Below are 25,995 nucleotides of genomic sequence, written 5' to 3' on the forward strand. Positions count from 1 at the left end.
CAGTTAGGTCGTATAGTACGAAGTTAGTCACATTAATTTACGTTTATCATGTCCGATACTGGTTCCGACCATGATGATTTGAGACCGTCCAAAAGTAAAGAGAGTACATCAAATACCGAGTTGTCTACTGATGGTGCCGTATCTTTGTTTTCAACAGTTTTAACGAACGCTCTAGAACAGCAGAAAGTTAATTTAATCAAACATTTCGAAAACCAATTTATACAACCAGTGAAGTCAACCGGTGTTTCGACTCCAGATTTCGTTTTCAAGAGAGAGGGACATCGCATTCAGTACTTATTTAATACAGAAAGGTCCGACACGATTTCAAGAATAGAGAAACTGATAAGGTCCAAATCGTACGTTCAGGCGTTGGAGGTGTTAGCAGAAGAGAAAGAAACCTTGCGGAAGAGGAACAAAATTGTGAAAATCGCCGACAAACATGGATGGGACACCGTTAATGAATATCTTGATAGTCCTTTGGCTGACGATAAGGATGATGCAGCCAATTTGCGTTCCGCTATTGCCAGTGCTTCTAGAAAAAGGAAAAGTTCAAAACCGTATGATCGGCCCAGCAATAAGCCTACAGAAAGTGGAAATAAATTCAACGCAAAGAATTTTTTTCGTGGGATTAGTCAAAACAGTGGATTCGGAGAAAATGCAGGTCAGTCACAGAACAGATCCGGGAAATGCTTCTATTGCAATCAACAAGGACATTTCGCCAGATACTGTCCATTCAAGGCAAGTCCGTCAGCAACAGTCAGCACGGCCCCAAAGGAACAAGAAAAGTCACAGTAAAGAACCGACGTTAGATGAAGATACTACGAATGGAGTTGAGTATAATTTTGACTTTATTAACAATTATGAAATTAAATCTGGAGATCAAGTTATTAACGTTAAAGGGAATTTAAAACATAATGTGTCTTTTTGGAAATCTGTTTTACAGGCAAATGATTTTATCGTAAATACAATAGAATTTGGCTATCGTATTCCATTTAATATTGAACCATGTTGTATTTATTTACCTAATAACAAATCAGCTCTTAAGCATGCCACTTTTGTTGAAAAGTCAATAGATGAACTTCTTACTACCAATTGTATTAATGAAGTAGAGTGTCCACCTTTTGTAGTAAATCCGTTAACTGTTTCGGTACAAAGCTCAGGTAAAATAAGACTTGTACTAGATTTAAGACATGTAAACAAATATGTTGAAAAACAAAAGGTTAAATTTGAAGGTGTTAATGAAGCATTATCTTTTGCACATAATTCAAAATACATGTATAAATTTGATTTAAGGCATGGTTATCATCACTTAGATGTGCATTATGATCATCAAAAATTTTTAGGTTTTTCATGGAAATTCGGCAATAAAACCAGATTTTTTACTTTCACAGTTTTGCCTTTCGGTTTGTCATCAGCAGGTCACATTTTTACTAAAACGCTTAGAGTTTTAGTAAAATATTGGAGAGCTATGAGTATTCCTATTGTGGTTTATTTAGATGACGGGTGGGGAACTGCAGAAAATTCAGAAATATGTGAAAATATGGCTTTACAGGTTAAAAGTGATCTAGAAAAATCTGGTTTCGTTGTAAATAATAAAAAGAGTGTATGGACACCTGTTCAAATTATGGAATGGCTAGGTTTTAATTGGAATTTAAAAGACGGAACTTTAGAAATACCTGTGAAAAAATTTGAGAATTTAAAAAACATAATATCTGCTTTATTTGAATGTAATATACATATCACTTGTAGAAATTTAGCTAAAGTGTGTGGAAAAATAATTTCTATGTTACCAGCATTAGGCAGTATTTGTCAAATTATGACAAGACATTTACATATGACTATCTGTTGTAGAGATTATTGGGATTCTTTTGTATATTTGAATGAAAATGTTATTCAAGAACTTAGATTTTGGTATTTTTACTGTGAAAAAATTAGTTTTAGGCATATTTCATATTTTCATAGAATGCCCGAGAGAATTGTTTTTTCTGATGCCAGCGAATATGCAGGTGCTGGTTATATTGTAGGTTCAAATAATGTCGCTCATTTTATGTGGGATAAATCAGAAAAAACCAAGAGTTCAACTTGGAGAGAATTAAAAGCAGTAAGCAATATTTTACAGTCTGTACATAATCAATTGAGTGGAAAACTTGTAAAAATTTACACCGATAATCAGAATGTGACTAAGATTATTAGAAAAGGTAGTATGAAGTCAGAGCTTCAGGACATAGCTTTAGATGTTTTTAATATATGTTTAGATAACAATATTGTATTAGAAATTGAATGGATCCTGAGAGATAAAAATATTCAAGCTGACGAATTGAGCAAAATTTTCGATTTTGATGATTGGGGTGTTTCAGATATTATTTTTAAATATTTTGATAGATTATGGGGTCCATTCAATTGTGATTTATTTGCTGACAGTAGAAATAAAAAAGTATCTAGGTTCTTCTCAAAGTTTTTTACACCTGGTACCTCCGGTGTTGATGCATTTGCATATGACTGGTCAGCATTTAATAACTGGATAGTTCCTCCTATTTATTTGATTACTAGGGTTATTAATTATATGCTTATATGCAAGGCAAAAGGTGCATTAGTAATACCTAAGTGGAAATCAGCTGTGTATTGGCCTATGATTGTGAATCATTTAACATATGAATATAAAGACTATATTAAAGATTTTCGTGAGTACAGAAATCCGAAATCATTTTTTATAAAAGGATCGGACGAAAACAGTATCTTTGCTAAGCAACCATTTAACAGTAATGTGTTAGTGTTGTTAGTTGATTTTACAACTTAGAAATTTAGATGATTATCTATTTAGATACAATTATATATGTGTATGTCACACAGTGTGAAATGTTTACGGGTGAACAATATAGTTGTTCTGTGGTATAATATACAGTGTTATGATGGATTATATATGAACTTTCACGAGCTATGTTGCACAGTGTAACATAAAGAATCACACAGTGTGATTAGAGGATGATGTATGTAGATATGAGATGTATATATTAATAGAACTTTAATGTTAAGATACATGTATGTATAAAGATTTTAATTGGGTTTTTTCTATTTACAGACTCAATGGAAACAGTTCGAAGAATTAGCCAATGATTCTAGATTTGCCAAAATTGTCAGTGCATTGCCATCAATTGTGGAAGCGTCTAGCTCAAAATCTACTGTTAAAAAGTATAAATTTTATTTTGGAAAATTTCGTATTTGGTGTTCCGATTGCCAACTTGAATTTTCTCCGGCTAATTCAACTACAGTATGTTTTTATATCGGTTCACTGATACAGCAAGGTGTTGGCGTGTCAGTTTTAGAATCTAACTTTTATTCAATTAAATGGTATCATGACATTAACTTTAAATACAATCCTTGTTCTGATAAGTTGTTATCTAATATTCTGGAAGGCGGTCGTAGAATTTTGAGTAAACCCATCAACAAAAAAGAGCCTATTACTACTGACATTTTAAAGTTAATTGTTTCTAGATACGGCTCCGAACATGATTTGTCTAATTTAAGAGTGTGTTTACTATGTCTTCTTGGATTTTCCGGTTTCTTACGCTACAGCGAGTTAGCTAAGATAAAAAGAAACAACATTGTTTTTTATGATACTCATGTTGAGATTACTATTGATAAGAGTAAAACAGACATTTATAGAAGAGGAAACACGGTTATAATTGCTAGGACCGGGAATGAAACGTGTCCTGTTAAGTGGTTAAAAATTTATTTGAAATTAGCTGGTTTAGAATCTGATTCTGATTATTTTATTTTTCGGTCTTTGTCATTTTTGAAATCACAAGGTGTATACAAACTAAGCAAAAACAATACATCCTTATCGTACACTAGAGCTCGTGAGATATTACTTAAGGCATTGGAAGACATTGGTTTGGATAAATCTAAATTCGGGTTGCATAGTCTGAGAAGTGGAGGTGCTACCTCAGCAGCTAATAACGGGGTTTCTGATAGATTATTGAAGGCCCACGGTAGATGGTCATCAGATCAGTCGAAAGATGGTTATATTAAGGACAATTTACATCGTCAGTTGGTAGTATCTTTGAATCTTGGCATCTAATTCTGAACTGTTTCATTTCCTTTGATTCGATGTTACTGCGAGCAACTAACTCTATTTCTGTGTTTGTTTTGTTTAAAGCCTATTGAATTTAGAGTAGAAATACTTTAAATTCGGACGAGCAGGGCGAGGGAGAATTTAAATATATTTCATTTCGTTTGAAATTGGGGTTTTCCCGTTAGGTATTTGTAGTTATTATATATAGATGGGAACTAGTGGAACTAGTTTTAGAACTAGTTCTGCAGGAGTATGTACTATTTATAAAGTCTGATGTTACGTGTACAAGGCACGAGAAAAGTTTTGGCGGTTTCTACGGGTGGGGTACTATATAAAGTTTGGCATTTAAATGTATTAGTATCGAAGGTGCTCGCAGTTAGGTCGTATAGTACGAAGTTAGTCACATTAATGGCTGCTATGTTTATTACATGTATTTATATTATGTTGTTTGTATCGAAGAAACTTGTATTATAGAGTGAAATAAAATGTGTATCGCAAGAGAAGATAATAATGTTACTGCGAGCAACTAACTCTATTTCTGTGTTTGTTTTGTTTAAAGCCTATTGAATTTAGAGTAGAAATACTTTAAATTCGGACGAGCAGGGCGAGGGAGAATTTAACTCTACATATAACCCTTCTAGTTAATCATCACGTCATTTAAAAAAAAAACTACCAAAGGTAATTTTATTATAGATCTATCAAAAACTAATAGTTTCACAAAGTAAATTTCACTAGTTAAACATGTTAAAACTATAGGTAACAAATTTTTAACCTATGTTCATTACTTATTACGAGTGAATGGCAAAATGTCGATTTGGGAAGATAACTTCCAAAAATATCTGCTAGAAAAGAAGTCAACTATAAACTGACGTAAAAGTCGACATGCAGAACGAGTCTAATAATTTGCTTATTTTTAAAACTTTATATAATTAGCATTAGCAGTTCAGAATTTTGTTAATAATATGAGTTTTTAATTCAAAAGATGAATGACGTCACCGGCACGAACCCTAGTTTACTTAAGTTATTTGGTGGTATGATGTACAGTCATGTTACTATATTGGAGATCTAAAAACACCGTAGACATATTGGAACGAACCAGGACCCAAGAAAAGCTATGGTACCGTGTGGATGTAAATGTCACCCTACGCATACAGGCACGAATACATATGCGATGAAAACTAATTTTGGTATCAATATTTAATGTTTATGTAGTCTTTGAATTGTAAATAATACATTTTCATATAGCCATCATTGTTTTTTGGTAAAGTTTTCTAATGCATATTATTGAAAAAAATCTATATGGTTCAAAAACTCATATGGTCCTGCCCCGTTAATAACCGAAAGGAGTATATACTCATATGGTCCAACCATACGCGTATGGTCGGACCATATAAGTATACGCATACGGTCATGACCATACGCGTATTTTCCAAATACTCATATGGTCCGGAACATATATCGTTTATCAAATACTAAGGCTTTTCTACCTCAGGAATAGATATTCTTAACTGTATTTGACAAAACTTTTAGGGAATGGTAGTCCTTAATGCTCTTCAACTTCGTAATTTATTTGGCCTTTTTAACTTTTTGGATTCTAGCGTCACTAATGAGTCTTTTGTAGACGAAACGACGCGCGTAAATATAAAATTCAATCCTGGTATATATGATCTGTTTATTCATAATTTCAAAAATTAAATGATTATGAATAACCCCTTACATTTTTTGAAGTGATTATGCATAATTTCAAAAATGTTAGTAATTATATGAACAGTGATTCTCCATAATCCCTGAAAAGTTTTAAGTTATACAGAGACAGCAAAACTCTCTCATCTAAAGACACCACGCTGTCCAAATTACGCTATTGAGATATGACATTATATAACCATCGACTATGTGCCGTACTTGGTAATACAAAAACTAAGGCCAAAATATATCAACTTATTGAATGAAAGTTAGAAAATGGGAGAGGGCGAGCTCTACCAAGCAATTCAACTGTTTCGTGCTGAATACAAAAAAAAATATATTATCTGAAATTGACCTTATATTGTGTTTATAAGTTGCAGCTAAGATAGATTCAACTATACATGATATTTTGTACTTGTTTTGGCTTTCAATCTTTTTCATCTGAGCGTCACTGGTTATTCTTGTGTGGACGAAACGCATGTCTGGCGTATTATATTTTAAACCTCGTACCTTTTGTTAGCTATTATTCGTGTTTTTATTTGTATTGTAGTCCTCGGACTTCTTTTGAACTGAATTTTAATGTGAGTGTTATTATGCGTTTACTTTTCTACATTGGCTAGAGGTATAGGGGAAGGGTTGAGATCTCATAAACATGTTTAACCCGCCGCAATTTTGCTCCTGTCCCAAGTGAGGAACTTCTGGCCTTTGTTAGTCTTGTATGATTTTTAATTTTAGTTTCTTGTGAATAATTCGGAGTTTAGAATGACGTCCATCATCACTGTACTAGTATACATATTTTTAAGGGGCCAGCTGAAGGACGCCTGCGGGTGCGGAAATTTCTCGCTACATTGAAGACCCATTGGTGGCCTTCGGCTGTTGTCTGCTCTATGGTCGGGTTGTTGTCACTTTGACACATTCCCCATTTCCTTTCTAAATTTTACTGTCTTGTAATGTTGTAATTTTAATGTTATATTTAACATTGCCATTGAAGCGTCAGGTTTGGCATGCCACAAAACCCATCATTTTTTTTCTTAAAATTTCCTGCACCAAGTCAGGAAAATGGCCATTGTTATATTATAGTTCGTTTCTGTGTTGTGTTTCTGTTGTGTCGTAGTTCTCTTATATTTTTCCTGAGTTTCTCTCAGTTTTAGTTTTTAACCCGGATTTTTTTTTTCTAAATCGATTTATGAATTTCGAACAACGGTATACTACTGTTGCCTTTAGTTATTATATAAAAACTTAAACTGTTCAGAAGAGCATAATAGTTTATATACGAATACCAAACTAAGAGAGATTTACTAAGATGGTCAACTGCAACATGCAGATGTAGATAATAAAAGTAATATTTATTGTAAAACAATTTTAACGAGTGTTTGTTCCTTTGAATATAATCATGTGACACGAATAACAAGGTTTAATTTTCAACTCCATAGATGAAAATGGTTTGATTATAATTTGCAATTAAAAGACTATTGGCTTTTCTGTCGAAATGAATCGGACCAGGACTTTCCAATCCTTCATCTTTAGACAAAAGATGTCTGTTTTGTTGTCTATCAGGGGATATCACTACGACTCGATTTAATTCTCTACAAGCTACATACACGTTTCCGGAGTTATCAACTGCTAAGCCTCGTGGACACTTCAAGATAGTCTCATCTTTAAATATCCAAACTGTCTTTCCGTCCATGTCACAACAGGTAACACTTTTAGTGCCATCGTTGGTAAAAAACATTTTATTATCAAAAATATCAATACACGACCATGACGGTAAATCAGAAATGACGATAGCTGTAGTACTGCCGTCCTGAGGGTTTATTTTGAAAATTCCCTCACTCATTGCACAAACGTACAATGACCCATCGAGGTGTTTTATTCCATAGCACTGATAGTTTGTTGGAATAAACTTTGATATTTTCTTTTCCTTAATATCGATAATACAGACGCCTTTGTGTTTGTGCAAAGGTGATGTTGCAGCTAACGTTCTGTCATCTATATATGTTATATCAAATGAGTTGGCATTATTAACTATGACTTTACTAAGTTTTACGCCGTCAGAACCAAAGATCATTACTTCCCCGTGAGAGTGAGTATAGTCACTCAAGGCGATGTTTCCGCTTGGTAGAGAAACTATTCCTTTAATGCTTTGAACTGTTGTTTTTATGGTTTTGTTTTCTAATGCATATTATTGAAAAAAATCTATATGGTTCAAAAACTCATATGGTCCTGCCCCGTTAATAACCGAAAGGAGTATATACTCATATGGTCCAACCATACGCGTATGGTCGGACCATATAAGTATACGCATACGGTCATGACCATACGCGTATTTTCCAAATACTCATATGGTCCGGAACATATATCGTTTATCAAATACTAAGGCTTTTCTACCTCAGGAATAGATATTCTTAACTGTATTTGACAAAACTTTTAGGGAATGGTAGTCCTTAATGCTCTTCAACTTCGTAATTTATTTGGCCTTTTTAACTTTTTGGATTCTAGCGTCACTAATGAGTCTTTTGTAGACGAAACGACGCGCGTAAATATAAAATTTAATCCTGGTATATATGATCTGTTTATTCATAATTTCAAAAATTAAATGATTATGAATAACCCCTTACATTTTTTGAAGTGATTATGCATAATTTCAAAAATGTTAGTAATTATATGAACAGTGATTCTCCATAATCCCTGAAAAGTTTTAAGTTATACAGAGACAGCAAAACTCTCTCATCTAAAGACACCACGCTGTCCAAATTACGCTATTGAGATATGACATTATATAACCATCGACTATGTGCCGTACTTGGTAATACAAAAACTAAGGCCAAAATATATCAACTTATTGAATGAAAGTTAGAAAATGGGAGAGGGCGAGCTCTACCAAGCAATTCAACTGTTTCGTGCTGAATACAAAAAAAAAATATATTATCTGAAATTGACCTTATATTGTGTTTATAAGTTGCAGCTAAGATAGATTCAACTATACATGATATTTTGTACTTGTTTTGGCTTTCAATCTTTTTCATCTGAGCGTCACTGGTTATTCTTGTGTGGACGAAACGCATGTCTGGCGTATTATATTTTAAACCTCGTACCTTTTGTTAGCTATTATTCGTGTTTTTATTTGTATTGTAGTCCTCGGACTTCTTTTGAACTGAATTTTAATGTGAGTGTTATTATGCGTTTACTTTTCTACATTGGCTAGAGGTATAGGGGAAGGGTTGAGATCTCATAAACATGTTTAACCCGCCGCAATTTTGCTCCTGTCCCAAGTGAGGAACTTCTGGCCTTTGTTAGTCTTGTATGATTTTTAATTTTAGTTTCTTGTGTATAATTCGGAGTTTAGAATGACGTCCATCATCACTGTACTAGTATACATATTTTTAAGGGGCCAGCTGAAGGACGCCTGCGGGTGCGGAAATTTCTCGCTACATTGAAGACCCATTGGTGGCCTTCGGCTGTTGTCTGCTCTATGGTCGGGTTGTTGTCACTTTGACACATTCCCCATTTCCTTTCTAAATTTTACTGTCTTGTAATGTTGTAATTTTAATGTTATATTTAACATTGCCATTGAAGCGTCAGGTTTGGCATGCCACAAAACCCATCATTTTTTTTCTTAAAATTTCCTGCACCAAGTCAGGAAAATGGCCATTGTTATATTATAGTTCGTTTCTGTGTTGTGTTTCTGTTGTGTCGTAGTTCTCTTATATTTTTCCTGAGTTTCTCTCAGTTTTAGTTTTTAACCCGGATTTTTTTTTTCTAAATCGATTTATGAATTTCGAACAACGGTATACTACTGTTGCCTTTAGTTATTATATAAAAACTTAAACTGTTCAGAAGAGCATAATAGTTTATATACGAATACCAAACTAAGAGAGATTTACTAAGATGGTCAACTGCAACATGCAGATGTAGATAATAAAAGTAATATTTATTGTAAAACAATTTTAACGAGTGTTTGTTCCTTTGAATATAATCATGTGACACGAATAACAAGGTTTAATTTTCAACTCCATAGATGAAAATGGTTTGATTATAATTTGCAATTAAAAGACTATTGGCTTTTCTGTCGAAATGAATCGGACCAGGACTTTCCAATCCTTCATCTTTAGACAAAAGATGTCTGTTTTGTTGTCTATCAGGGGATATCACTACGACTCGATTTAATTCTCTACAAGCTACATACATGTTTCCGGAGTTATCAACTGCTAAGCCTCGTGGACACTTCAAGATAGTCTCATCTTTAAATATCCAAACTGTCTTTCCGTCCATGTCACAACAGGTAACACTTTTAGTGCCATCGTTGGTAAAAAACATTTTATTATCAAAAATATCAATACACGACCATGACGGTAAATCAGAAATGACGATAGCTGTAGTACTGCCGTCCTGAGGGTTTATTTTGAAAATTCCCTCACTCATTGCACAAACGTACAATGACCCATCGAGGTGTTTTATTCCATAGCACTGATAGTTTGTTGGAATAAACTTTGATATTTTCTTTTCCTTAATATCGATAATACAGACGCCTTTGTGTTTGTGCAAAGGTGATGTTGCAGCTAACGTTCTGTCATCTATATATGTTATATCAAATGAGTTGGCATTATTAACTATGACTTTACTAAGTTTTACGCCGTCAGAACCAAAGATCATTACTTCCCCGTGAGAGTGAGTATAGTCACTCAAGGCGATGTTTCCGCTTGGTAGAGAAACTATTCCTTTAATGCTTTGAACTGTTGTTTTTATGGTTTTGTTTAGCTTTAATGTGATATCAGCAATTGATGTTTTCATTTTTACCTCTACTATTTGAGCTTGTTTACTTTTATGCCTGACGAGAGAAGTTTGACAAGTAGTTGTCTGTACCTTTACTGGTCCAAATGTTTTGATATTATTGATAATGTTGCTTATTTTGTCATTAATTTGCAGAATCAAAGTAATTTCATCCAAGCTATGATCTCTAATGATCGACTGCAGGAACGACTCAGTAGTTGCTGCTTCTGACGAGATCTTCCGCAATCCAAGGAACGTTTGAACGTCGGTTGCATTCCTGTCCATATCTTTTAATTGTTGTTCAGCATCGTTAGTGTTACCACTCTTATGTTCTAGTATCTGTAGAGTTTGGTTCATATCATTCTTTAATTTTGCTGTAATGTCAGAGACTTCATTTCTTATCTTCTCTTCCAATTCATCTAAGTGATCATTAATCTTGTTCCTTGTTTCGCTGATCTGGGACAATATAGCCTCTTCTTGTTGCTTGATACTTCCTTTTTGTTTCGTTATTTTATTTTGTAGCATTTCTATATTTCTATTTATATCGTTCAAACTTTGTTGTGTTTCCTGGAAAAGTGACGACTTTTTAACGTTTTCTATAACCTTACTAATGGGTATTATACCTTTGCATCCATCATGTTTCTCAATACATTTAAGACAGAGAAGTTCATCGTGAGCTTGGCAAACCAATTGGTATTGTTCATTGTGGTCCATGCACGTATTACTGATTTGTGAAATAGATAAAGACAGCGCCGAATTGTCCTGAATCGATACAGTCACGTGATGTTTAGACAACTTTGAAAATCCGTGGTAAGCGTTACAATCATTACAAAATGCTTGTTCACACTCGGGACACCAGAAAGTTGACGATTTGGTAACATGTCGTTGTTCACAGATATCACAGAGTTCCTGGGAAGCTGCCATCAAATATATTCTACCAAAAAAAGGAACTTTTTTTTTCAATACTAGATGTGAAAAATCTTCATGTTATTACACTAAGTACATTATATATTGGATGTGTACTAATCCATATTTAAGACTTATAGATACATGATGATTTTACTATTCTGAATAACTGTTCATGATAAGACTAACCTGAGAAGTATGTTATTCGGTCAAAGTAATTTTTTCAGGTTATCTATACCAAATATTAACGAAACACATCATGTAAACCATTCAATGAAAAGGTAAATACAGCCTGATTTTGACCAAAATGTGGGAATCCGTGGTACCGTCTGAGAGCTATTGAACATCCATGTTACAGACGATATCGGATATATTCATTATGTCGTAACTACTATCCCATTCCCTTTAGCGAATGTGACCTACCAAATTTGACTATTTACCGGCTCTGTAATATCATGAACAACACAACGGGGGCCACAGGTGGAACAGGATCTGCTTACCCTTCTGGATCACCTGCGATCAACCCCAGTGTTTGATTGGGTTTGTATTGATAAGTCTTTAGTTTTCTATGTTGTGTCTTGTGTCCTATAATTTGTCTGTTTGCCTTTTTCTTTTTTAGCCATGGCATTGTCAGTTTGTTTTCGATCTATGAGTTTGACTGTCCCCCTTGTATCTTTAGCCCCTCCTCCTCCAGTAATGTATTAAACCATAATAATTGATGGAATGTAACAGTTAAATAACCGAAGACATCAAATGTTTACCTATAGTGTGCAACAACGCCCAGGTACTCGACCAGGAAGTAACGACAGGAAACGAGTTACATAACGTTGATTAATTTCAAGTATTTAAACGCGGGAGTTTTTAAATTTCATTACACTGAGTATAAATTGATGCTGCACTATTAAAGAAAGTAAGAAAAAGGGACATACTTTGCAAACAACTTCCGTTTCCAATGTGCATTGTATTATGTTGAGATGTTATACCAGCAATTACTATTCTAATTGTCTTAAACACCATTAATAGCTCTATCATTTAAATCACGTACTATTTTGTAAAGTTTTATCTGTATTTAATTTGCTCCTTAGAAATATTCATCGTTTTCTTTTCATTGCATTGCGAATAAAATATTTAATTTTGTAGTCAATAAAAAGTGTAACAAAAATACAGAATTCCAAAGTAAATTCAAAACAGCGAAAGTCTATAAATACTGACGAAAGCAAACACTGTCAATCAACACGACAATTGACCTGGTACAGGGATTTTCCAACGAAAATGGTGGGTTACATTTGAATATCTCGAAAGCTAAACATGCCACTTGCATGTCAATTTTTTTCAGCTCGGTTATATGGAAAGATTTTGGTGAGAAACCAAACCAGATATAATAGGTCAGTGTCATGATAATTGCAATTTAGCAGCAAAAAAACTGCAAACATACAACACAACTGATTAAAAATATTAACAGATATACAAATAAATCGAACGAATATGCCAACAAAAAAGGTGAAGACCATTAATTTTTTATATAACGTAAAAAAACAACTTCATGTCGTTGATAAACATAAGGCCGTATGTAGTTTATTCTTTTTCGACAAGCTTAAAATTGAATAAATAAAACTACAATGGTAAACAAAATAGAAACAACACTGTAAAAAGCTATTGTGTCCGAATCTCACATCAGCCTGACCCACCGGCAGTAGGAACGCCCAAACTCAAAACTCCCGATGGCAGAATGCATAAATACCGAGTCACGTAAATTTAAGTCATACACAAAAGAAACATTAAAGAACGAAGACAATTCACGAGAAAACTAAAAGTAATATAAAAATATACACACCTCCAACATATATAATCTATAACTCTTGAATCATGTGTAAAGAAGACAGTGTCCATGTATCTATTAGGTCTGTGTACTTTCCAATAAGTAAAGAATGAGTCGTTCTTTGACAAAACCTTGGCTCCTCGAACTTTTGCTCAGACTCCTTTGACGTTTTACAAAGCCTGAATAGCAACTGCAAACTCTTAAATACCGTATGTGATATAAGACATGTATACCCAATATATGCATAAAGTTGGTATGTTGCTGCTACGGTGAAGACAATTCAAATTTTTAAAATAGTGAAATGTCTCGTTGGTCAAAGATTTTGTTAGACAATTTTGCCGTTTGTAAAAATAAAGGATTTGTAGAAGAATATTATGCTTTAAATTTTGATATGTATGTTTTTAAAGATGTTTTAAATATGATTTTATAGAATAAACTATTTCATTTTTATGCATTGACCATTGTCTCTCCATTGTAATTATTATGAATAATTCCTTTTTTTGTAGTGATGATAAAATAAATCATTTCTGAAAGTATAATGTTGCCAGTGATTCTACATAATCCCTGAAAATTCCATGGATAATGCAAAATCCCTAATTATACACATTTACTGTACAATATGTATCAAGGAGGCAACACACCGCGACTCATCATAAGACACCAAGCTGTACACATATTACTATTGAAATATGACATACAACAATTGACAATGTGTTTTACTTGGTAAAAAATAAAATTAGGTCATTGTCAGAAAGATATCAACTTTTCATATGAGGCTAAGAAACTTGGAGAGGGCGAGGTTTGACAAACTCTTCAACTGTTTATAGTCGAATACCAAAAAAAAAACAAATGATATTACATAAATAGTTATCAAAGGTATTACCAATGTTGTTTTAACTGATCGAGCGGAGTTTACGTTTTGCATAAGGACAGTCTATTTGAAGATGTGTGTGATAAGGATGATTGCCGTTATATTTATTACTGATTTCTAAATCACCTATCAGTTTCATCAAAGTAATTTACAAAACAATGACTGGACACTTCATTGATGAGTTTATCCTAAAAACACCTATCTATAGATGGACTGGTTTATTGTGAGCGAATCAGTTAAACTCCGCCCAGTCAAGTGAAATAAATTGAGTAATACCAGGAGCCTGTAATTCAGTGGTTGTCGTTTGTTTATATGCTACATATTTGTTTTTCGTTCATTTTTTTTTTATGCCCGCGTCACACTGTCCCGATTTTTACGCCGATGGCAACACGATTATGGAAATTTTCAAAATCGGGACTGATCGTATCCAGATCGGGCTATTCGTAGTGCCATCTTTAACCATCGTAGAACCATCGGCCAATTTTTCTAACCTTCGGGGACAACTTCGGGAAGGGTTCTAAATTTTTTAACATGTTAAAAAATCCCCGAAGGTGCGTCCGATGTTGAGGGTTCGTATTGAGTTCGTATCACCATCCTCACCATCGTAATGTCACCGGGAATGCATCTTTGAACATCGTATTGCATTCGTGTTTGCATCGTTTCCATCGGGCAGTTTTGGCATTACGATGTCTACACGAATGAATCACGAAGCTACCCGAAGGTCTTACGATGGCAACACGACTTCGTGAAGACCTCGTAATCCCGTCGTGTTGCCATCGAATAAAAGTACGAAGGCGACAAGATGGAACTACGACGGCAATAAATCCAGCTAAATGTATTAAGTTAATTTTCGCGCTAAAATACATTTAAAGTGCCATGCGCGATATGCACTGGTCAGTCTAATACGACAGTTAAGAAAGACGTTCACAAAACATGGAGCTCATATCATATGATTCTATGAGAACAAGAAAGGCGACAGCGTTGTTTCTATTAATTCAAATGGAACAAGAAGAGCAGCTATTACAGGCTCCGGATTTACTTTTACAAGTAAAATATTATTTTTTGTCAATTTTTCATATCAAGTAACATAATGAAAATCATAAACGCGCCTCGTACACCAACACTGCAGGTACACGTATATAGGGAAACCAACTTTTTCTTCATTATTCTGATTTTTTATGTATCGTCTGCGTTGTTGTCACACGAATGTTTACTCCATAACCATTTTGTTTTCTTTATGTCATATTTTGCCGCATTCGTTGCTTTCCCCACATATTTCCTTTTGTCTATATTATTATGATATTCTCCTGGAAAGAGCTCTTTTTGAATAAAAGGGATCAACGAACCCATTACCTTACCTTTAAGATAGATCAGTAAACATGGGCATAATTATGGGTGATTATTCAGACTAGTGAACACATTTTACAGTTCAAACAAGGCAATTCCGAGCGTGGCATCCCCTCGTATGTAACATATTTGGGGACAAATATGGACACTATATTTGTATATGACACATGCAGAAAATAGTAAATTGAATATGCATATTTGATATATAAACTATTTTTTTAGAAATCAACCAAAACATTCAGTAACTGGAAATACCCTTAATATTGTCTTTAGAACCAGCAGGTAAAAAAATGAGGAACCAATTTCCTGTGTATTATGCTATTTCAAGGAGAAAAAACAAGTCCATCTGCATGACCTTGACCTTTGGCCTTGAACGTAAAAAATGTCAGATCATTACAAAGAGGAACAATATACCAAATGTGGTTAAAATCTTTTGAAGCATATTGGTTTTAGAGTGTCAACAAGGGTGATATTGTCTTGTATTACAACTGCCACTGTGACCTTGACCTTTGAACTTTAAAGTCAATAGCGCTTAAGATATTCTTAACGAGTAACACCATACCAAGTTTTGACCATTTTGGTTCTAGAGTGTCCATAACAATTTTATCTACACGCAACTTACGGCATATCATTTAAATGCATCGTAAGCTGTACACGACGTCTTTTAGACATCGTATGGCCATCGCGCCACCATCGTAATCCATATTGTAGCCTTCGTAATCCATCGTGTAGCCTTCGTGATCCATCGTGTAGGCTTCGGCTGAGATATGAAGCTTAAATACCCGTCTTCGGTTAACCTTCGTATGTCCATCTTTTGCTATCGTATATAATTTCGGCACCATCGTATAGACTTCGTTATTCATCGTACTTGCTTCGGTCACTTTTTGGTATTTTAACGAGATCGGGACCAACTTTGTACGAACTTACAATTTTCGCATTCGGGTGTCCATCGTATATAAAAATCGGGACAGTGTGACGCGGGCATTATACAAATAAGGTCGTTAGTTTTCTCGTTTGAATTGTTTACATTTTCATATCGGGGCCTTTTATAGCTGACTATGCGGTATGGGCTTTGCTCATTGTTGAAGGCCATACGGTGACCTATAGTTATTAATGTCTGTGTCATTTTGGTCTCTTGTGGATAGTTGCCTCATTGGCAATCATACCACATCTTCTTTTTTATTTTTTATTTAGTACTTCAGACGCGTTTTTTGTCTACATAAGACTCATCAGTGACGCTTAGATCAATTTAGTTATAAAGCCAATCAAGTACAACGTTGAAGACAATTGAGGTCCAAAAATTCTAAAAAATATTATGCCAAATACGGTTTAGGTAATCTATACCTGGAATTAAAAAAAATCCTAAGTATTTCGAAAAATTCGTATTTTTGTAAACAGGAAATTTATAAAAATGACCATTTATTATTGATATTAATGTCAGCAATGAAGTGCTGACTACATGGCTGGTGAAAGCCTCGGGGACGAAACGTACACAAGCAGTGGCATCGACCCATATTAAGGACATTGACCTAATAATGTTTTTATAAGTTGCAGCTAAAAATTATACAATTATACTTGCTATAGTTAAATATAGTAAATATGTTTATTGTTTCCTAGTTTGTACCTTGACTGCGAGACATGATTTACAAAATATTGTTATAGCTGACTATGCGAAATGAGATTTGCTAATTGTAGAAGGCCGTACGGATACCTATAGTTGTTAATTTCTATGTCATTATGTCTCTTGTAAAGTGTTGTTTGATTGCCAAGCATACCACATTTGCTTTATTTTTATATTGAATATTGACACAAATAAAACGCATTTTCCAGAAAGTAGAAGTGTGATTTAATAAATGTAAGATTGGAAAAGTATGTACGCACCCAAGGAACAACTTTATATTTGGTGAGATTATGTCAATAGTTATAACAAAGCTTTTGTATCAAAATATTTTGTTGTTTCTGGGCTATGCACAATGTTTTCACAATGGAAATAACGACAAAAACTGCATAAATTCTATATTTTTCATCGTTTTTGTAAAAACAATACATATTATGACATAATTTGGAAGTCATCAGATTAAATTCTTTATGTTTTTCATTTATATTTCTTGACCGTATGCATTTCCAAACATTATGTGCCAGTTTTAAAAAGTTTTCAAACATTTTAAAACTGTTTTAGATAAGAGTTTTGTTCACTTTGTCTCATACTCCTTTGAAAACATCAACATAGATATGAAAAATTGTAAAATCTTCTACTAAGCAAAACCAACTTCGATATAATAAGACCAAATACAAACCAGCGATTGCCGGTAAATTAAGAACTTACGAAAGCAAATGACTTTGCAATTGAAGTAAACCTTGCTCATTCTAACCCCCCAAAAAAGAGGTTAGAATACAATACTCAATACATGCTGATTGTTTTAGATAAGATTTTTGTTCACTTTGTCTCATAATGGTATATTTGAATAAATCTTTGTTAAGAACATCTAAGTTTGGTATAAAAAATAAACTGTACATATAGCTCTTTTATTTTGCTCTATGTTATGAAAAAAATTCAACTCTTAAAAAAAGATAGATTAAAAAAATTGTGACAGTTATAAAAACTCATATATATAAAATTAATTTTGGCAATTCCCTATAAAAAATATATTTCATATTTTGATATATATTGGAATGAATTTACAATATTTCGTTAAAGTTTAAAAAAAATCGGAAATATCATCTTTAACAAATTACAGATCTATGTTTATTGTAATAAATCTATGTATCGTCGAAGTTTAGGACATACATTGTATAACCACATCAATAATTGTAGATATTAAAGTTCCAAGGATAAACAATCAGAATAGAATACAGTCTACAACTTGTGCAACGCTTCTCGAGTCTTATATGTTTTCATAGTTATGGTCTATTTGTGTCAAAAGGTGTGTGTACATGTACATGTACTATAGATACAAAATGCACTTACAGTAAAGGAGGTAGAAGGTATGTGGTATTGAATTTGGTAGGGTTCTGATACTGAAGGTTACGTCAATTTTGTATTAAAAGAGACAGGAAATTCTAACAATTCCTGAGCTTGAGTTTAATTATGGTCGGTGAACATGCCATGTACAAGGGGGAGGGAGTATATAAAGCCAGACCGCAAACAATGCTCTGTTTCTGATATCAATTAAAACAAAAATGATTCATTAAATGTTCATTAGATATACAATGAATTATGTTATATAACCTTAATGAAATTGTATTAAACAACAGAAGTTATGCATTAGACCGCTTGTATCGGGTTTGTAAAACAATGATGTCTTCGACATATGGTAGCTGCTATACAAACACGCGCATATACTTCTAAAAGAATTAACTTATTAAATCAAAAATAAAAATCCTTGTCTTTAAAGTTATATATATGCTTCTGCTGTTGTCTGTTCTATGGTTGGGTTGTTGTCTCTTTGACACATTCCCCATTTCCATTCTCAATTGTATTACTAGTGCCTGAAACTGGTAAGTACTAATATGAAACTTTTGTCAATTCGGTGCCTTTAATAACTGACTATACAGTAAAGGCTTTGCTCATTGTTGAAGGCCTAACGGTGACCTAAACTTGTAAATTTTTGTGTCATTTGGTCTCTTGTGGAAAGTTCTCTCCTTTGACTATCATACCACATTTTCATTTTTTATATGACAACTATTTGATATCAATACTAAAAAAAAGTGAACAGAAGAGAGTAATAGATAGTCCCCGTGAAAGGCGCATTACTTGTCGTTTTTTTTTTGTCATTGTTGACTATATTTCCACACAAATACTTGGACGAATGAAGGTTTGTTTGTGTGCTATTAGCAGACACGAATGCTTAATTTGTAAACAAACATTGAGAAAGAAGTTCTATTATTCATCTCTAAATACAACAAAAGGGCATAACAGATGTGGTAAATAAAAACAAAACATTATAAAATTTTAATAATTTTGCGTGTTCTTTGTATTTTGTATTTAAATGATTCTATAAGAAAATTTTAATTTATGATTTCGTATGTACAAACAGTTTGCTTTTCATTTGCAATCAACAGACAATTGCTATTTCGGTCATAATGCATCGCAAATGGACTTTCCAATCCATTGTCACTAGACAAAAGTTGTCTGTTTTGTTGTCCATCAGGAGATACCACTACAACTCGATGTAGTGTTGAACACGCAATGTACACGTATCCGCTGTTATCTACTGCTATACCATGTGGATTTCTCAATATATTTTTGTCTTTAAATGTCCATATCGCCTTACCGTTCTTGTCACAACAATTCACGGTTTCAGTTTGTTGGTTTGTATAATAGATTTTATCATCAAACATTTCAATATATGACCATGAAGGTAAATCAGTCGTGATAATATCAGTACTAGCTCCGTTCTGGGGGTCAACTTTGAATATACCCATGGTAGATGCACAAACGACCAATGAACCATTGTGGTATGTTATTCCATAGCACAGAGCGATTGTTGGTATGAACTTAATTACGTTCTCTGTATTAATATCTATGATATTTACACCTTTACATGTTTCTGTACTTGACGTTGTAACTACAGTTTTATTATCAATATATGTTACATCTACTGGAAAAGCCGACTCAAACGAGCCTGTATTTAGTATTTTCCAATCGGTACTGAATACAACTACATTTCCGCTACTGTAATCTGTTAAAATAATGTTTCCACTAGGTAGAACAACGATTCCTTTGATATTTAACAGTTTTGTTTTAATGGTTTTCCTTAACCTTAATTTGATTTCAGTGATAGATTTTAGTCTAGATCCTACCAGTTGAGCTTGCTTGTTTTTGTATGTGACGAGGGGAAGTTGAAATGGCGACTTCTGTGCCTTTATCGACCCAAATGCAGGGACTTCATCGATTATGTTGTCCATTTTGTTATCAGTTTTGAAAATTAAAGTAATTTCAGTCATGCAATCATCTCCAAAGATCGACTTCAGGTACGACTCGGTAGCAGCTGCTCCTGCCGAGATATGCCGTAATCCTAGGTACGTTTGAATGTCGGTCGCGTACATTTCAAGATCCTTTATTTGTTGTTCAGCATTTTTGGTGCTATCATTCTTGCTTTCTAGGATCTGAAGTGTTTGGTTCTTATCATAATTCAGTTTTGCTGTTACCTCAGCAACTTCATTTCTGATCTTCTTTTCCAATGTATCTAAGTGGTCATTAATCTTGTTCCTGGTGTCGCTAATCTGGGCAAATATTGTCTCTTCTTGCTGCTTTATACTTCCTAGTTGTTTATTAAGTTCACTCCGCAGAGCTTTTATATTACCATTTATATCTTTCAAACTGTGTTGTGTTTCCTGGAAAAGTGACGACTTTTTAACGTTTTCTATAATCTTACTTGTGGGTATTATACCTTTGCATCCATCATGGTTCTCAATACATTTAAGACAGAGAAGTTCATCGTGAGCTTGGCAAACCATTTGGTATTGTTCATTGTGTTCCATGCACATATTACTGATTTGTGAAATAGATGAAGACAGCGCCAAATGGTCCTTAATCGATACAGTCACGTGATGTTTAGACAACTTTGAAAATCCGTGGTAAGTGTTACAATCATCACAAAATGCTTGTTCACACTCGGGACACCAGAAAGCGGACGATTTGGTAACATGTCGTTGGTCACAGATATCACAAAGGTTATGGGTAGCTGCCATCTCATTATACTACAAAAAATAAGACAGCTTATATGTTTTGCAACATGTGAAAATGATCGTGTTATTACACTAAATACAGGACACTTCATAAACATCTAAATTTTGCCTGTATTTTTCAACCTATAATGAATAAAGTCCTAAACTATGGGAATATATGTGCATTTAAACATATTTATCATATACACACTGTGTAAATTGTAAATTAACATGAAATTGTTGTGCAGTGGCCAAACCGGTTCTTGGGTGGAACACTCAATTTTCAAAAAAATTACTGGAAGCCTGCTAGATGACCTAAATTATTTTAAATTAGTATGGACAAATACTGTCACATGTAATGCAGTGCAAGCTAATGTTGATGTTTCAGAAAATGTATTGATTTACGAGTTTCAGTTAATTTTATGTGTCTAAGTGAACGAATATATAAGGTACAATACAGTACGTATTGGGCAATTATGACATTGAAACATATATATGTGACAAAACAACATTAGCTTGACGTACTGCATTACTTGTAACCGTATTCGTTTATACCAATTTTAATCAAATAAAGTCGTGTCGAAGGCATCCCGATTTTTTGAAAAATTTAGCATGTTTAGTGTTCACCTCAAGAACTGGTTTGGCCACCACATACACATGATACAATTTCAAGTTTATTTACAATTTACTGATACACAGTGCATGCATATATGTTACGTATGTTTAAATGAACATATGTTCCCATAGTTTAGGACTTTATGTTTTATAGGTTGAAAAATGCAGGCAAAGTTTAGATGTTTATGAAGTGTCCTATCATTATTTTGACTTTAGCGGAACATTGGAAGTCGGAATAAATTAAATATAGGCGAAGTTCGTGATTAGTACTGATGTTATTCAGTCAAAAGTAAACGTTTCCGGTATCTGTACATAGTCTTAACGAAGCACATCATGTAACCCAACCCATTCAATAGAACGGTAAATACATTTGGCTTGTTTTTTATCAAGCACAGCAGCTAACAAGCGATAGCCTTTCAAAAAGTGCTATATTCGACTCTTAGCTGATGAAAATGGAAAGAGCTCTCGATCACTTTGTAGATTAATTCATTTACTAGAATAGCCACGTGCATCAATAAACAAATTTTACAACACACGTGAGGTCACGCGTTATGAACTTCTAGTATCGTTTAACGTTGTTGTTTACTCCAGAAGGTTCGTCTATTTATACATGTTATAGATAAAAGTTAACTCTGTAAAATCTAATTGCTTAAATAGAGAAGACAAATCCGATACTCTACGGGATTGAAGGACATTTACTAGGTTTGGATTGTCCTAACCAATCAATAAATTTTGATTATTCCCGTCTCGTAATATCTTCAAATCAGGTAGCAAGAAAAATTCACGCCCTAAGTGTTCATCGTTCAATTCTTAATTATTAAGAGTCCTAGGAGTCGATAATGACCGTGTGAAATGTATCAAGTCCAAATGCCGAACGGCATGAAGAGAATATGTGAGGAGAGTGGTGAGATTCGTAATACCGTCTGAAAGCTAGTAATGTTTCAAACTATAATAATTGGTGGAATGTAACAGATAAATAACTGAAAACAAACAATGTTTACCTGTAGTCTGTAACAACGCCCAGGTATTCGACCAGGAAGTTTAAGACAGGTAAAGGGTTACATACCGTTGATTAATGTCAAGTATTTAAACGCGGGAGATTTTAAATTTCCTTGCACTGATTATGAATTGATTCAGCACTGTTACAGAAAAAAAAACAGAACAAAAAGGCATATTTTGCATACCGATCCTGTTTCCAATGCCCAACGTATTGTGTTTCCATGTTATATCAGCAATGAATATTTTAAATGTCTTAAACACCAATAATACCTCTATATTTCAAATCACGCATTAATTTTTTTTAATGTTTTATCTGTATTTTATTTATTACAGAATATTTATCATTTTCTTTTCATAACATTGCAAATAAAATGTATAAATTTATAGTCAATAAAAAGTTGAATAAAATACCGAAATCCCATTATATTATACAAATAAATCTAACAAATATGCCAACAAAAAAAAATGTAGAAAGAAAAGGATTAGGTCCGGTAAGGGCCGATTTTGGCCTCAAATTTCAGGTTCATCTGAAGAAAGATTTTGACCCCTTTTTAAACGTGTCTATTTTATTTGAATCAATTAGTTTATGTGAAAGATTTTAACTGATTTATTCATAAAAAAACGCACCGATTCAAGCTGAAATATGAAAAATCTACCAAATATGCCGGAAAATGTCACTTTTCAGATGGTTTTTGTCAAAAATCAAAGTGGCCGCATCCGTGTTCATCCTCAACCTTTTATATATGTTATGTATTATCATAAAACACAACTTACATTTCAATATTAAGGATGAACACGAATGCGGCCTTTTTCGTTTTTCACGAAAACCGTCTAAAATGTAACTAAAATGGTAGAATTATGAAGATTTCCGAGTAATTTAGCATGCCTTAATGGTGCTAGTACCCGATATATGTGCATTGTATTGTCAAAAACAGCCCATTTTTATGTAGCAGAAGCATTTTACTGTCCAATATATAACTAACAAGAATGTGTCCTCAGTACACGAATGCCCCACTCGCACTATCCTTTTCCATGTTCAGTGGACCGTGAAATTGGGGTAAAAACTCTAATTTGGCATTAAAATTAGAAAGATCATATCATAGGGAACATGTGTACTAAGTTTGAAGTCGATTGGACTTCAACTTCATCAAAAACTACCTTGACCAAAAACTTTTACCTGAAGCGGGACAGACGGACGAACGGACGGACGGACGAACGAACGAACGGACGGACGAACGGACGAACGGACGCACAGAACAGAAACATAATGCCCCTCTACTATCGTAGGTGGGGCATAAAAAGTTTACATTTTTTAAAACAATTTTGTAAAACTGCTATATTTTGGGGCCAAAAAGGGGTCTTACTGGACCTACTCCTTTGACAATTATGACGTTATAAAGAAAAAAGTTTATGTTGTTGATAAAACATAAAGTATGCAGTATTATATTTTTTCGACTAATTTCAAATTGAACTAATATAAAGAAAAGGGTATTACCGTACAAAAAATAGAGACAACACTTGAAAAACCTATTATATCCGAATCGCACAAGAGCCTGGCCCACCTTCAGCAGGAACGTTCACAGTCAAAAGTAAAAACAACTATGGAAGAATGCATTAATACCAATAAAATCATCATAGAATGTTGTACTAGTAGTGATTATGAATAATTTCTGAAAGCATAGTAATTATGTTACCAGTGATTCTACATAATACCTGAAAATGTCATGGCTAATACAGAATCCCTAATTATACACATTTACTTTAGCATAAATACCAAGTCCACAGCAAACCGAGACTCATCAAAAGACGCCGACATTGAACTTATGTTGTTTCGATATAAGTTGCATCTAAAATTGATGCAAGACGTATAATAAATGTTATATAGTTGTGAATATGTTTATGGTTTCCCAGTTTGTACTTGACATATATCATGTACTGTAGTACGCCGCTAGATTAAAACTGACGAGGAAAGGTAACACACGGCCAGCGGCGTACTACAGTACATGATATATAAGGCATGAAGATGTTATTGTTAAAGATCAGCTAAATTATCTATAGTAAAGGATCCTACAAATTAATGTAATATACAGTCACAGAAAATAATTATATTTATAAGTACGTCTGAGTCAGTGACAACTCTATAACAGATGTATCCATCGGATCGCCATCAATGATGGTGATACATGGCTGTGTACATAATGTATATACAACTCGTCTAAACATCAACCCAACAATGTTAGATCTGTAAATTTGCTTTCGCAAATTTTTTGGTTCTTCCCTCGCCGGGATTCGAACCCATGATACTGTGATATCGTGACACCAAATCGCCTGCACTGCAGCCGTCCTGCTAGACCACACGACCACCTGGGCTCTAAAAAAAAGAGCTTTCGCTGGCCGTGTGTTACCTTTCCTCGTCAGTTTTAATCTAGCGGCGTACTACAGTACATGACATATAAGGCATGAAGATGTTATTGTTACAGATCAGCTAAATTATCTATAGTAAAGGATCCTACAAATTAATGTAATATACAGTCACAGAAAATAATTATATTTATAAGTACGTCTGAGTCAGTGACAACTCTACAACAGATGTATCCATCTGATCGCCATCAATGATGGTGATACATGGCTGTGTACATAATGTATATACAACTCGTCTAAACATCAACCCAACAATGTTAGATCTGTAAATTTGCTTTCGCAAATTTTTGGTTCTTCCCTCGCCAGGATTCGAACCCATGCTACTGTGATATCGTGACACCAAATCGCCTGCACTGCAGCCGTCCCGCTAGACCACACGACCACCTGGGCTCTCAAAAAATGAGCTTTCGCTGGCCGTGTGTTACCTTTCCTCGTCAGTTTTAATCTAGCGGCGTACTACAGTACATGATATATAAGGCATGAAGATGTTATTGTTACAGATCAGCTAAATTATCTATAGTAAAGGATCCTACAAATTAATGTAATATACAGTCACAGAAGATAATTATATTTATAAGTACGTCTGAGTCAGTGACAACTCTACAACAGATGTATCCATCGGATCGCCATCAATGATGGCGATACATGGCTGTGTACATAATGTATATACAACTTGTCTAAACATCAACCCAACAATGTTAGATCTGTAAATTTGCTTTCGCAAATTTTTGGTTCTTCCCTCGCCGCGATTCGAACCCATGCTACTGTGATATCGTGACACCAAATCACCTGCACTGCAGCCCGCCCTGGGCTCTCAAAAAA

General features: G+C 34.0%; 3 protein-coding genes across 3 annotated transcripts; 1 reads left to right on the forward strand and 2 right to left on the reverse strand.

Moving 5' to 3' along the window:
• The first annotated feature begins 1,468 nt into the window (after window positions 1-1,468).
• On the forward strand, window positions 1,469-4,078 carry LOC139483122 (uncharacterized). The gene is made up of 2 exons (XM_071267154.1): window positions 1,469-2,551; window positions 3,080-4,078. Exons 1-2 carry the CDS (start codon window positions 1,469-1,471, stop codon window positions 4,076-4,078), a joined length of 2,082 nt encoding a protein of 693 aa, XP_071123255.1.
• A 5,676-nt stretch (window positions 4,079-9,754) lies between these two features.
• LOC139483123 (uncharacterized) lies at window positions 9,755-11,449 on the reverse strand. Its single transcript, XM_071267155.1, has one exon. The coding sequence runs from the start codon at window positions 11,447-11,449 to the stop codon at window positions 9,755-9,757; it is 1,695 nt and encodes a 564-aa protein (XP_071123256.1).
• Window positions 11,450-19,441: 7,992 nt separating this feature from the next.
• Window positions 19,442-22,780, reverse strand: LOC139481453 (uncharacterized). Its single transcript, XM_071264807.1, has 2 exons — window positions 22,755-22,780; window positions 19,442-21,171 (listed from the first exon to the last, which is right to left on the reverse strand). Exon 2 carries the CDS (start codon window positions 21,160-21,162, stop codon window positions 19,477-19,479), a length of 1,686 nt encoding a protein of 561 aa, XP_071120908.1. The 5' UTR covers window positions 21,163-21,171; window positions 22,755-22,780; the 3' UTR covers window positions 19,442-19,476.
• Between the last annotated feature and the right edge of the window lie 3,215 nt (window positions 22,781-25,995).

Source organism: Mytilus edulis, chromosome 7 (genome assembly GCF_963676685.1).
Source record: "Mytilus edulis chromosome 7, xbMytEdul2.2, whole genome shotgun sequence".
NCBI lineage: Eukaryota > Metazoa > Mollusca > Bivalvia > Mytilida > Mytilidae > Mytilus > Mytilus edulis.